The following is a 13,186-nucleotide window of genomic DNA, read 5'->3' on the forward strand; positions in this document are numbered from 1 at the left end:
ACAAAATGTGACTTTTTTTAAAAAAAAAAAAATCTTTTTCAGTGCTTATTGAGAGTCTTAAATGGCTCTAAATGTTGGCCCCTTTTTTCCATATTTTTACCTGACCTTCCCTTATCTCAGTCACATAGAAAGTGTTGGGTTTAAAAGAAACAGTCCCTGATCCTTCTTCCAGCACAAGTCTGATCCTGCTTTTGTCTAGTTTTAAATATTTTATATTGGGTTGGCATGAGGGGCAGCTCTGGTTCATGCTCACCCCAGACCATCGTTAGTGGCATCGTTAACATTCTGGCCCTTATTTCTGTGCAGAATGCCCAGATTGCCTAGCAACCTTGTAACTGAAGACAACAGTCTTTTCCCCTAAGTGGGGGTAGAAAGGCAGAGATTGAGTAAAGCAGAGACTGGGTGGATTCTGTGTAAGAGGCCAAAATAAATCAGTATTCACCAGAGGTTTTAGATCAGTGCTAACGTTTCCAGCAGCCTGGCTGTTGGTTGAAAGCTGATCATTCTGCGTATATGACACTGTGATTGTGCAGTGTCAGGTGTGTGATATGATCTCGGTGTCCATGACCAAATGCCAGCACACTGGTCCCATTTGGTATTTGTGTGGAGTCGTGGCTGAACAGATCATTAAAAATGCATTGGATTAGCAGGAAACCAAGGGTTTCATTTACGAGAGGCTTCACTCTGATGCATAGCAAACTGATATGCTGTAGTAAAAAGTGTAAGAAAGAATAGGTTATTCAGTAAGCACTGATCATTTGTATACATCTGTATCTGTTAGAGACACCAGATACTGAATACCATTTCAGAAACCTGTAAGATCATTCTCTGACATTCTGTAATTATGTGGTATGATATCACAAAAGTTGGAGTAAGGAAAGTATCAAAAGGTCACAAACGTGGCTGGGAAAGTGAGCATCAGATAGTTCTATTGGGTTTTGTGAAGATATTGTGTAATGAGATTTTGATCTTGAATTTCCTCAGATTGACATAGAAATAAATGGAGAGCCGGTGGATCTACACATGAAGCTAGGAGACAATGGGGAAGCTTTTTTTGTCCAGGAAATGGAGGTGCAGGATGTGAGTATTTTCACAAAGGGACTGTTCACATAAACAAAGAATCTTTTTTGGGAGCTCCAAAAAAGAATTCATTGCTCGTCTAAATTTGCATCCATAAAACTGATTTTTAATGTGCTTTCTCAAAAATGTATTTATGTATTTATTTATTTATTTTGGCTTTATTAAAAGAAATTTCACTTCTATTTCAGAGGTACAATCAGGGAGTAATAATGTGATTGTGTTTCTCTTGAGCCTAAAGTACACTTCTCTCCAATTCAGGAGACAGTCCCAGCTCACCTGGCCACCTCTCCAATCCCCACTGAGAGTCACATTTTCTGGGTTGGGAGCGATAGAGGTACGACTCAGGGTCTGGGCAATGATCCGCTGGACCTTGAGGAGCCTCCTGAGCCTCCGGTGCCCAATACAGGGACAGCCAAGAAGAAGAAGAGGCGGAGAAGGAAGCATAAAGTGGACCCTCGGCGTGAAGAGATGACTCCTCCTGCCTCTGTTGGTGCCTCTGCCAACACAGAAGACATCTTTGAAATGGATCTTAGCACTGATGAAGAGGCCACTCCCAGCACACGGTGACTAATCACTTCACTAACAGTTTTTAATTAACTTTTCTGTGCAGTTAACAGAAATAAGAAAGCACAAAACTTCAGCTGAGTGTTTTTGTAGTGAATTTTATGTAAATTATTATTTTTTTTCTATCTGTCACATTTTAGATCATCATCAATTAGCACATTAAAAGAGGTTGAACCAAGAGTACCAGCAGTTCGTCATTCTCCGGAGAGCTACCCTTATTCTGATGGAGACTGGTCACCTACTGACAGGTAACTATTCATTTAATCCTAACAAACGAGAATGCATACTTGTGATTAAAGACATACTCTGTGATGCATAGTATGTCAGGAATTCACTTATCTCAGTTTTGCATTTACTCATGTGTAGTCACGCCATGTCTGAGGCCTTCTCCCCCAAGAGTGACTCTGAGCTGGTGATTCGGCCCTCAGAGAGCTTGCTGAAAATGGAGTCTCATATGCAGTGGACATGGGGAGAGTTCCCAGAACCCACCAGGGTATGTGTGATAACATTTCAGCCAATCCTGCACAAATGTGTGACCATCTTTTTAAACAAAATGGTTCCACACTTTGACTGAAAGAAGGATGTTGAAGTTTTTCCTGTGGCCTCATCTGGCAAAGAGCTCACTGTTTAATCTGAAATTACAGTGCCATTATGTGATTTAAGTGTTTTGTATTTTAATCCTTTGATTAAACAGCATGATTAAATTGGAAAGACGAGTCGACTTGTTTCATACTATGATTTATACCACAGTGCTGCTTAATTCTTGATTCTCATTGGTCTTGATTCATTTTTCATAACAGCACAGCACTGACAGTAGTGCCAGCTGAAAGGCAACGGGTTTATGTTAATGTGTGCTCGTTGTAATATGCGATTGTTTCTATAGTAACAGCTCAATTCACAGAGGCTAGTATGGTGGGCATGCCACAATCTAAGAATAATAATAAACGAATTATAAAAGTGTCATTTACAAAGAATATCATCTAATCATTGATTTAGTGAAGATTTTAGTAAGGAGACATTTACTTAACATTTATAGAAGTGTTGTCTTTTAAACCACAGTAACACTTCAGTCAGGTGCAAAGGGTGCAAGGATAAATGTGGAGACAGAATCTTCACAGTAATTGAATTTAATTTGCAGAAGTTCTTCAGATGGGGAGATACAGGAGTTTAGTCGGAGTTCTGTTTCGGCCTTGTCACACAGCTTGTCTCCCTTCCTGACTAAATGTGTGAAAGCCTACCCATTATGTAACAGGTTTTTAGTCATTTATGCAATAACATATTCAGAGCGGCTTAGTTGATTGTATGATGAAACGTTCTTCAATAACAACGTGTACCGCTTATCTGTCTCCTTACGTATATTCTATCCACCTGTCTTAGGGCGTGACACATCAGGTCAGAATACCCTGTCACAGAGTGTACTCACAAGTAATAAGAATCAGCATAAAGAGAATAAAATAGATTTTAAACGTAAGAGAAACTAAAGGAATGTCACATGAATTCCACAGAAGGAATCTTCAGTGTCAGCGCTTAGTCAGAGGTGCAGACGTAACCTTAAAAGTCCCCCATTCTTTCACTTTCTTTTCTTTCACTTTCTTTTCTTTCACTTTCTTTTCTTTCACTATCTGTCTCTTTCTTTCATTTCATCTTTTTTTTTTTTTACTTTCTCTCTGTGACTTCTTTCTCTCTTCTGTGACTTCTTTCTTACATTTTCCCCTTACTTTTTCTCTTGCATTTCAAATTCCCTTCTTTCATGAATATTAACCTATTAAACTCCCAGTACCCGTCACTGGGTTCAGACTTGCATTGCTTACCAATAAAAATCTGCAATTATATGCAGATAACTGTATAGTTTTCCTGTTAATTTTACTGTACTTGCTGAATATTTACTGAATGATATGCTTTAGGTTAAGGGGTTAAGCTTACTTCAGTACAGCATAATTTCAATTGTATACAATTTTTACGAGTTATATTTGGAACTTATCTGTTTTGCTCTTCTTCTAAATATTTCCACTAGATGGCCAAAAAAGACAAGACAGAACTGCCCAAGACTGTGACCATAACCCCATCAGAGAACACTCACTTCAGGGTGATCCTGAGCTCTGAGGCCATGGAGCCTGAGGCTGATGTGAAAGACATACTGGAACCTGCACCCATATGCACTATTGTAAAGCCTGAGCCTCGTACTCCAGCTACCCCTATCACCCCGCTAATATCTTCTGACTGTGTGACCACCTCCACGCCCTCAGAGTCCCATACTGCAGCCCCGAACCCTCAAGGTGGAGCCATGATCGATGTCTGCCCAAAGACAGACTCTCCTTCCAAGAAGAAAGGTGAACTGATTATAATCTTATTGATGGGTTTTAGTGGCTACTGTAATCAATGTCTCTTTTATCCTTTGTAAAGCAGTTACAATAGACAGTAATATTTTCAAAGGAAGCCAAGAAGTGGGGAAAAAGAGAATGCAGTTAATGGTTAATTTGAAGCATTTACACTTCCTAATAGGATCTAAACTGAATCTGAATCAAGCAGTGTGTGACAGTGAATTTATGGTTTGACTTCTCTGGGGTTGATGTTCCTGATGTTCCTGATGTTGGTAAAAATGATGTACATGCATTGAATGGAGACTGCTGAACTGTGAATGTTGCTATTTAAGAACATTGCTTTTGCTATTTGCTGTTCAGGAGTACCAAAGAGAAGTCAGCACCAGGGGCCTGAGGACATCTACCTAGATGATTTGAATGTGCTTGAGCCTGATGTGGCTGCACGCTACTTTCCCAAGAGGTACTCAGACGCTAATAACTTACAGCCCGTGGTTTGTTAAAATGCCATGTCATGACTTTCTTCGCTGTGATATCTGAGTTAGCGATTTAAAGCTCTGTTGTGTAGCTTTTTTAGGGAAATCCTGGATCAGCCTTTTAAACTTTTTAGAGCTAGCTGACCTGTGAACATAGCTGACTGTGCTTACCATGGATCTATTTTAAAACTTGTTTGAGGTGAAAACTTACAGGTGTGTGTGTGTGTGTGTGTGTGTGTGTGTGTGTGTGTGTGTGTGTGTGTACAGTGACTCAGACTCCAAGCACTGGATGGATTCAGGGATGCGTTCAGGTTCTCAGTCCCCTCAGTCAGTGGGCAGTGCTGCAGCTGACAGTGGAACAGAATGTCTGTCTGACTCGGCCTCTGACCTGCCCGACGTCACACTCTCTCTGTGTGGGGGGCTTAGTGAGAATGCAGAGATATCCAAAGGTACAGACGACTTGGGTGCAATTTTGCTGGTATTCTCCATGTAACAATATGTTAATATGTTAACATTCGTTTTATATCCCTCTTTTTAGAGAAGTTTATGGAACATATCATCACTTATAATGAATTTGCTGAGAATCCAGCCATTATAGACAATCCTAATTTAGTGGTGAAAATAGGGAACAGGTAGGAGCATTTTTTAAATAATTATAAAAATTATGCTTGAAAGTAAAATATATCCTCATAATTGTACTTACTTGTGCATACTAAATATTTAAAATGCATTTTTCTTCTCAGATACTACAACTGGACATTAGCTGCACCGTTAATTTTAAGCCTACAGGCATTCCAGAAGAATTTACCCAAAGCTACAGAGGAGGCCTGGGTTAAAGAGAGGATGCCAAAGAAGTCTGGCCGCTGGTGGTTCTGGCGGAAAAGAGCAGACAGCACTATCAAACAGGTAATGCTGTTAAAATTCTACAGTCAGCTACAAAATAACTGGCAAATTAGTAGTAGAAGTGGGTAAAAAGAAGGTTATAAAAATCTTTTTAAAAAAAGATTTACAAAAAGATATTTTTATCTTTGGAGTTAATTAGCTTAATCTCACATAACCTAACTTGTAATTGAAGTAAATGTATTCTAAGAAAAAGAAAACATATCAAAAATTTACTTTTTAACCCACAAATAATGATCACTCTGTATTTAGTATGTTGTGCAACTACCGCTTGCCAACTGAGCACTGACTCTTCTCCTGTAATGAGACTGGAGAATGAGAAATACAGAGCATGGAATCTGAGACACAGCATTTCTCCAGATCCTTCAGGTCCCCATTCTCTGTTGTAGATCTTCCCCTTCAGCTCACCTCACAGGTTTTCAATAAGGTTTAAGCAAGGGGACTGGAATGACCATGTCAAAAGCTTGATTCTGTGGTCATTGCATCCATTTTGTGTGGCTTTTGTTGTATGAAATTTTTGCCTCTCTGTCCATCCTTGTCACTGGGTGTGTGTACTTGTGTCCTCTTCCACACACGTTTATTACAGATATGGTTGTTTTAAACATATTTATTAAACTTAATGTTTAATAAATTACACTTACTATTAAATGTAAATTGTTATTAAACTTATTTATTACTCTAAATAGGTCTGTTTTTGCCTAAATTTCCCTAATTTATGAAAGCCATCACACTTTTGTCTTATTTCATTTGTGTGTTCTTTAATCTTCCGTTTGGTGATGAATGACTAAGGCAATTTGGCCTTTCTGCGACCTCATATTTGTCCCCCAGTGAAACAGGAAGTCATGGCTGACTCCTTATGAATTCCTAAACACTCAGGCGAACGTATATATGTGGGAACATACTTCAGTTACATATTGTTCATAAAATCTTTTAGGAGATTTTAATAATAAAAATATCTATTTTGATAATGTTACTTAGATAATTGTTAATTGTTACTTAGATAATTAGATGAATGATAATTTTATTTGGAATAAATTTATTTCAACTGCAGGTTAGACTCTCTCATGCATCTCTCATGTTTTCAGTTTGAGATTAAGTGAATTAACCACATTAACCAAGACATTTTTCATAACCTTTTTTTTTTTTTTTTTTTTAAACCCATCTTTGCCCAGGGTGTCAATATTTATGGAGCTGACTATATTACATTATATTTTATTATTATACTGGATTCTGTATTATGTAGCTATAATCCACACAACATTCAGGGAACAATTGCTTTTCTTCCTGTCACAGACCTATCTTCATTTTATTAAATGCGCTTTAATCTCCTAGTGTGCAGGTGGCTTACCTTTTTTGCTTTACTGGGCCACTTGTTTCTGTAATTCTTGGCACAAAGCAATGAGTAATGTGTTTGTTAGCATCTGAAACTCCTTTATTTGCTCTGAAACATTTTTAGTTGCTCACACATCAAACATCAGTGTTTGTAGACTCAGTGTCTACCTCCGTCCTGCAGTTCGGTAATTAGGACTCCACGGAGTGTGGAGTTTTACAGGCTCAGTGATGATGGATATGAACAGCACAGGCAGCTCATTTCTCTCAAGGTTTTTCATCAGTAACAAATTGAAGGGCTGTTGATTTGCAAAATTCAAGGCACTAAGGCGTGTGTTCTCATTCACTTAGGTCTTAATTTTAATACTTATTTTTATGCAAGAAATGAATTTGTGTTTTGTGGGTCATTTGACTGTGTAGTAAGCAGCTCCCTAGTCTGATACGTCTTACTTTGCTGTTTTTGCTTTCAGTCTGAGAATGCAGGAAAACTGGAGATGAAGGAACAGCGACTGAAAGAGGGAGAAGCCTCCCTGGAAAATGATCCCTGCAAGTAAGACACCGCATTACTTCCTGTTACATAACTTGCTGTCTGTGTGGGTTAAAGGGCAGAATTTCTGTATGGTCTGTTAGACACACCCAGACAGAAATGAAAGTGTAAAGAAAGGTGAAGTTCAAATCCCACCATCGCCAAGCTACCACTGCTGCTTTAACCTGTAACTGCTCAGTTATTTAAAAAAAAATGAGATAAATGTAAATCGCTCTGGATAAGGGCATCTGTCAAATGCCATAAATATTAATGTTAAATTGACTATAATTTTCCCCAAGTTGCTAACTGGAAGTTTCCCAGACTTGCCTTGCAGTGAGCCAGCCTAGTTTATCTCTCTTTGGTATAAGGGAAGAGTAAATGTGGGACTAGTAAGTGCTAGTAAATGTAATTCCCTGACCAAATGATTACTGTTTGTTCAGAGTGGAGTCCAGAGAATCGTCCAGTGATGAAGAGGGGAAGGAGGTGAGTGCAGCTGCTGCCTCTCTGGAGCGCTCGGCTCAGACTGAACCCCAGCCTCAACCTCAGCCTAGCACACACTCCTACAGGAAGTCGCTGCGCCTCTCTTCCGACCAGATTGTGAGTACCTTTACTTCTCTCCTAATGTGAATGAAGCTCTATTTCTGCGAGGTTTACCCAGGAACTGTGTGATAAGCCTAATTTGATAAGACTGGTCAATTAATACTAGATAATATTCCCACAAACTTTCAACATGTACCACATCCTGGCCTCTTTGTGTCTTATTCCTGTTTATTTTTGAATAAATTTGCACATTTCACAAACGCGCTATGCTATGTATGTTATTTATTCATTCATTCATTCCTTCATATATTTATTCATTCTATTCTTTCATTCATTTTGTTTATTGTTTTGTTCATTGTTTGTACATTGTCCATTTTTTATTTTTTTCCCCCAAATTGTAGCCAATTATATTATTTAAAGCATGTAAAGTGGTCAAGACTGACTTACCATGAATTAAAAGATTGTTCCCCTAGAAGCTGTAAGTTGGTCTAAAGTAACTTTTTTATTAATTGTTTTTCTTTGCCTAGTCCTGGTGAATTATCACTACCCATAATCCTAAGGTTAAACCCACCAATTAGTGAAGTGGCTGTAACCATGGAAACAATAATTCTAGGAATTCTAACACTTAACTGGTCTCACCTTGAAGGTTGCAATCTAATTGGCTAGCCACACGTCTGTGTATGTGCACATACATGCACTGGCTTCTGACATACTGACAGATTTTTGAACAATATAGAATTTTTTGAATAATAGATTGTGACATGTTTAAAACAAAATTCTCCCTCACTAAATGTTGCCGAAAACTGCTTACTCTCACAGGTACTGGCTATTTGACTGACACTGCAACTGCCTTTTTGGCAAGCATGTTTACTTGCCATAATCATCTTCAAACTTTTGCAAAAAAAAAAATCGAAAGAAAGAAAGAAAAAAAGAAAAAAGCAGGATGTCTAGCTTGTGACCGCTAATCAAAGGTGTCAGTGGTTGTTACTGGAAAGTCAATTAGAACAAATTTTACTAAATTTAACCAGCTAAGGACGGTGATAAATTCAGTGTGATACTTATAAAACCTGTAGACTTTGTAGATTTGTTTTTCGTTAATCACTTAAATTATAGTACCTCCCTAGGTAAAACTAAGCTTAAATAGAGTTATAGTTAGGAGCAGGAAAATCCATTTGCTCTTATCCCTTAGCTTCTGTGTAAGTGGTGTTAAAAAGCTCCAGCCTTTTAGGCTTTGCTGATCAATATTTTCAATGGTTCTTCAGTATCCAGAAAGGAACAAGATCTTCATCTAATGCCCTATTAAAGGCTTTTCTGTGAAAATGAGTTGTTACAATCTATCCCATAAGCTTTTGCTGCTGTTATTTAGACTAATATGCAGCACCGTGAATCATTTTGAAAGGATTGTGTAATGGCCTTTATTTTGATTAGAGCTCCCTCTCCTGGCTTCAAATCATCTCAACCAATTAGCTTTTAAAGATGCTTGCAGTAGTAGTTTTAGTACATACTTCAAATGAGTAATGGATAACTAATACTAAGCGGTAGGTTGCAGTATGATAATGTTTGTTCCCATACATTTCAACAAAAAGAATAAATAACACAGTCCTCATCTGGTATAACACATTCATATTGTGGTATATCTGGTGAATATGCATGTGCTATGTGCAGCCAAAATGAAATACAGGTGTATCTGTGATTTTAGCTATTTAACTATGCATTACATATAGGAAATTACAAGCATAAAATTTAGTAGTAAGTTGCAATGTAAGAGATACATGTGTGATGTGATGTAATGAATAACTTTGTCTCACAGGCCAAACTAAAGCTGAAGGACGGGCCCAATGATGTCACCTTCAGCATAACCACCCAGTACCAGGGCACATGCCGCTGTGATGGCACTATCTACCTGTGGGACTGGGATGACAAGGTCATCATTTCCGACATCGATGGCACCATTACAAAGTAGGTACTTCAGTAATGCACACCTCTCCCCTTTTTTGTGCCAAAGCTGCTCTGTGTTTTATAATGGAGAGCATGATAAAGTGTAGTGGTGTTGCTTTTAGTGGGCCAGTTGCAGCTATGAATAAATCTGTGCTCGTGAAACTTTCTCAAGACCATTCACTTTTCAGTTAGTCAACACATTCAGCTAGAAGAATAGAAAAATAAAAAGCCATACTGTGTGTAAATGTTAATAGTAACAGCTCACTTACAGTGCACAGGCACGAGTTTGGCACTAGGTCAATTCATGGAGGAAAAGCCGATCATTTAGAAACTGTAAGTTGAAAGAGATTGAATGTGCGAATGAATAGCAATTCACTCTAGTACAGCTTCTAACTTCACAAAAGTCACCCTGTTTGCACAGTCTGATGGATACTGTCTTATTGAATAGTGCTGATTTTGATGGTGCTCACAGCACTAATATTAGCTCAAGGCCAGTCTGGGGTTTTAAAGTTTTAATTGCAGCAAAGACGGATATAATGTGCGTCCATATAAAAAAAAAAAAAAAAAAAAAAAAGACAGTTCTCTGCCTCTGTTCTCGCGGAACGGTGGGTGGGCAACGTAAAAAAAAGAGAAAGAAACATGAGTGGCGCTTATTATTTCTGTGGCGTCAGTGTGGCAAGAGCAAGGCCACGGATTCGGACCAGGCGGAGGACATCATCATAATGAGCCAATTTAAATCCAGCTCTTCTGCAATGCCACCTGGGCTGTGCACCAGATAATATGTTAAAATCAGGGAGAGGTTCCTCGTTAGCAGATTACATGGTTTAAGCCTCATCCAAATAGTGAAAGATGTCTTTGCTTTTTTAAACTTTTGTTAATTCTTCAAAGAAAGCGACATTTGTGTGGCTATATTTAGACATAAAGCTCTGGCTCCTTGCTGACTCTATGTGTGTGTGTGTGTGTGTGTGTGTGTGTGTGTGTGTGTGTGTGTGTGTGTTTGTACCTACAGATCAGACGTGTTTGGGCAGATTCTGCCTCAGCTGGGGAAGGACTGGACTCACCAAGGCATTGCCAAACTTTACCACTCTGTAGCTGAGTGAGTTCATCACAGATGCATTTGTCTTATTATGCTGTCATTTTAACTTAACAATTTTACATTGATTTGTACCATCATGTTTTAAATCCTGTTTGTGTGTGCTGTGCAGGAATGGCTATAAGTTTCTCTATTGTTCAGCAAGAGCTATTGGCATGGCCGATATGACTCGGGGCTATCTGCAGTGGGTGAATGATGGCGGCACTATTCTGCCCCGTGGACCCCTCATGCTTTCTCCAAGCAGCCTCTTCTCCGCATTTCACAGGTACCACACCTACTCAAACAACGAAAAATGTGGCTCCTGGGTGGTGTGACAGAAAAACATTTGCACCATCATCATAAGGTTGTGAGTTTGAATCCTGGTGATGCCACAGCTATCTTTGGTTTCAGTCATAGCAAGACTAGCCAATTGTGGGCATCTGTGAGCTCGTGTATGTAGAACAGGTAGTTAGAGCTTTCCTCAAAGCATGTTTGGTTGGATTGGCAAATGACCAAATTGGGGGACAGTGGGATAAAAAAATGTGTTGGAATAAACCTTCAGTCAGGTATACCTTTCTTCCTACTAAGCCCATATTAACATGGTAAGTTATTAGTACTTTTTTTATATAGTATTGTCACGATGTGGCATGATGCTTGGCCCCACATTTACATGCAGACATATTTTTTAATTGTAAGTAGTGTGCAATTCTTAAAGTGTATAGCCTACTGAGATTTTGTGTTCTTTTCCTTTTACAGAGAAGTGATTGAGAAAAAGCCAGAGATTTTCAAGATTGAATGTCTTACTGACATCAAGAACCTGTTCCATTCCAACAAACATCCCTTTTATGCTGCATTTGGAAACAGGACCAATGTGAGTTGGATTGTAATAAGCTCTGTTTACCTTTTTATCACCTGCCTATAGCTGCTGGTGGTATGATGTGTGGATTCAGGGTTGAGGTGTTCTGTCTGCCATGCAACTTGCCTCAGCTGGATGGCAGGATGATTGAAAAAACAATATGGCAGTATATCATAATTAACTTCATTGACAGTTCAAATATTGCTTATGGCAAAGGCTCTGTTTGAGGCTGTCAAGCAAAATGGATATATTTATAACTTTGGTAGAGTTATTGGGAGACATTACTGTACAATTGCACATGTACAGTACTTGTAATTGCCTGCAGAGGGCATAAACACATATATGGCAGCACTTCCAACATGCATATAACAAAGCTACACGCAATATCTCTATATGCCTTAAACTTCCAGGCCAGTTGCAAGTTTCCTTTTTCCTTTTTGAGACATTCCTCACTGAAATTAAAAACATAACTTCAGTTAAGAATACTATGCTTTAGAATGATTAACAGTATAATAAGATGAGAGTTTATTAGGGTTAACAAACAGTTCAAGATCTTACGAAGACAGCACAGAGATTTAAAGTGAAAAAATACACTTGTCATCATGAGCATTAAAATCCCTGTACTGGTGACACTGTGCCTGGGTGGAGGCTGTTATAAATTATTGGCTCCCTTTACAGACATGATTACATATATTTTTCTGTCTGAAGTTTGTCTTGTTTATGTACTTGGTGGAAAGATGTTCTGAAATTTTCCATAGTCTGTAATGTTCCATAGCCTGTCATGTAAGTCTGGCTTGCTTTCTCTTTGTAGGATGTTTTTGCGTATAAGGAGGTTGGAGTGCCTGTTTGCAGGATCTTCACCGTCAACCCTAAAGGAGAGCTAATTCAGGAGCAAACCAAAGGAAACAAGACCTCGTAAGCATGTCCACTTCTTATATCTGCAGTGCTATAATCTTATTAACCCAGTTAAGGCTGTTTACAGCATTCAGCACTCAGTCTTCTTGATTTTATCACCCTTTAACTCTTAGAAACAAGAGGAAAAGGCTTATTAAAATTAAAATAACTATCATTCTACTCACTCTGGTGGCTTGTGATGAAGTGTCAACAAGGAATCTGGTTCAGAAAAGAAAAATGTTCAGCATTGCCTTGTAAGAAAACATACATTACACTAAATGTTTTAATCTCAGAAGTTTTCAGTACAGTGATTTGGACCTTACTGTCTTGCTGAATCGCAAAAGTCTTGCTACACCCTATATAAGTAATATTTTATTTCTCTGGTTCTTTAGTCAAAGTGTTGTTCAGTGTGAGCGATGCTTCATCTTCATGCTGTTCAGCTTCAGTTGCTGAGAGTGCATCATTTTTCAGACCACATGTTAATAAACTCTAAATCATTTTTTTGCTGACAACTCTGACAAAAACAAACATGCACTGCATTTCATATGCACTGGATATGCAAGGTCAAGTTTTTTTATAATATTTTTCTAGTAGTTTCATTGTAGATACTGAATAATTCATTGTACTTACTGACTTATTGTGCTTTAAGGCAGATTACTGAACAATGAGCTGAGACGTAAACGTTTGCTTTAT

The 13,186-nt window shown here is 38.4% G+C and overlaps 1 protein-coding gene across 3 annotated transcripts in view; it reads left to right on the top strand.

Annotated features, from left to right (window-relative positions):
* lpin2 (lipin 2) overlaps positions 1–13,186 on the top strand; it is a 29,422-nt gene that overhangs the window by 12,640 nt on the left and 3,596 nt on the right. For 2 of the 3 annotated variants that reach the window (XM_053233638.1, XM_053233637.1), the window contains exons 3-19: positions 985–1,080; positions 1,339–1,643; positions 1,785–1,892; positions 2,011–2,137; positions 3,659–3,974; positions 4,326–4,425; positions 4,706–4,887; positions 4,977–5,070; positions 5,182–5,344; positions 7,138–7,217; positions 7,634–7,790; positions 9,544–9,692; positions 10,681–10,767; positions 10,877–11,029; positions 11,500–11,614; positions 12,411–12,514; positions 12,628–12,747. In XM_053233638.1, coding sequence (XP_053089613.1) covers positions 985–1,080; positions 1,339–1,643; positions 1,785–1,892; positions 2,011–2,137; positions 3,659–3,974; positions 4,326–4,425; positions 4,706–4,887; positions 4,977–5,070; positions 5,182–5,344; positions 7,138–7,217; positions 7,634–7,790; positions 9,544–9,692; positions 10,681–10,767; positions 10,877–11,029; positions 11,500–11,614; positions 12,411–12,514; positions 12,628–12,747 — 2,456 coding nt within the window. The remainder of the gene's footprint in view (positions 1–984; positions 1,081–1,338; positions 1,644–1,784; positions 1,893–2,010; positions 2,138–3,658; positions 3,975–4,325; positions 4,426–4,705; positions 4,888–4,976; positions 5,071–5,181; positions 5,345–7,137; positions 7,218–7,633; positions 7,791–9,543; positions 9,693–10,680; positions 10,768–10,876; positions 11,030–11,499; positions 11,615–12,410; positions 12,515–12,627; positions 12,748–13,186) is intronic. The other variant, XM_026936106.3, reaches the window with a different exon arrangement.

The sequence above is a fragment of the Pangasianodon hypophthalmus genome, chromosome 4, assembly GCF_027358585.1.
Source record: "Pangasianodon hypophthalmus isolate fPanHyp1 chromosome 4, fPanHyp1.pri, whole genome shotgun sequence".
Classification (NCBI taxonomy): domain Eukaryota; kingdom Metazoa; phylum Chordata; class Actinopteri; order Siluriformes; family Pangasiidae; genus Pangasianodon; species Pangasianodon hypophthalmus.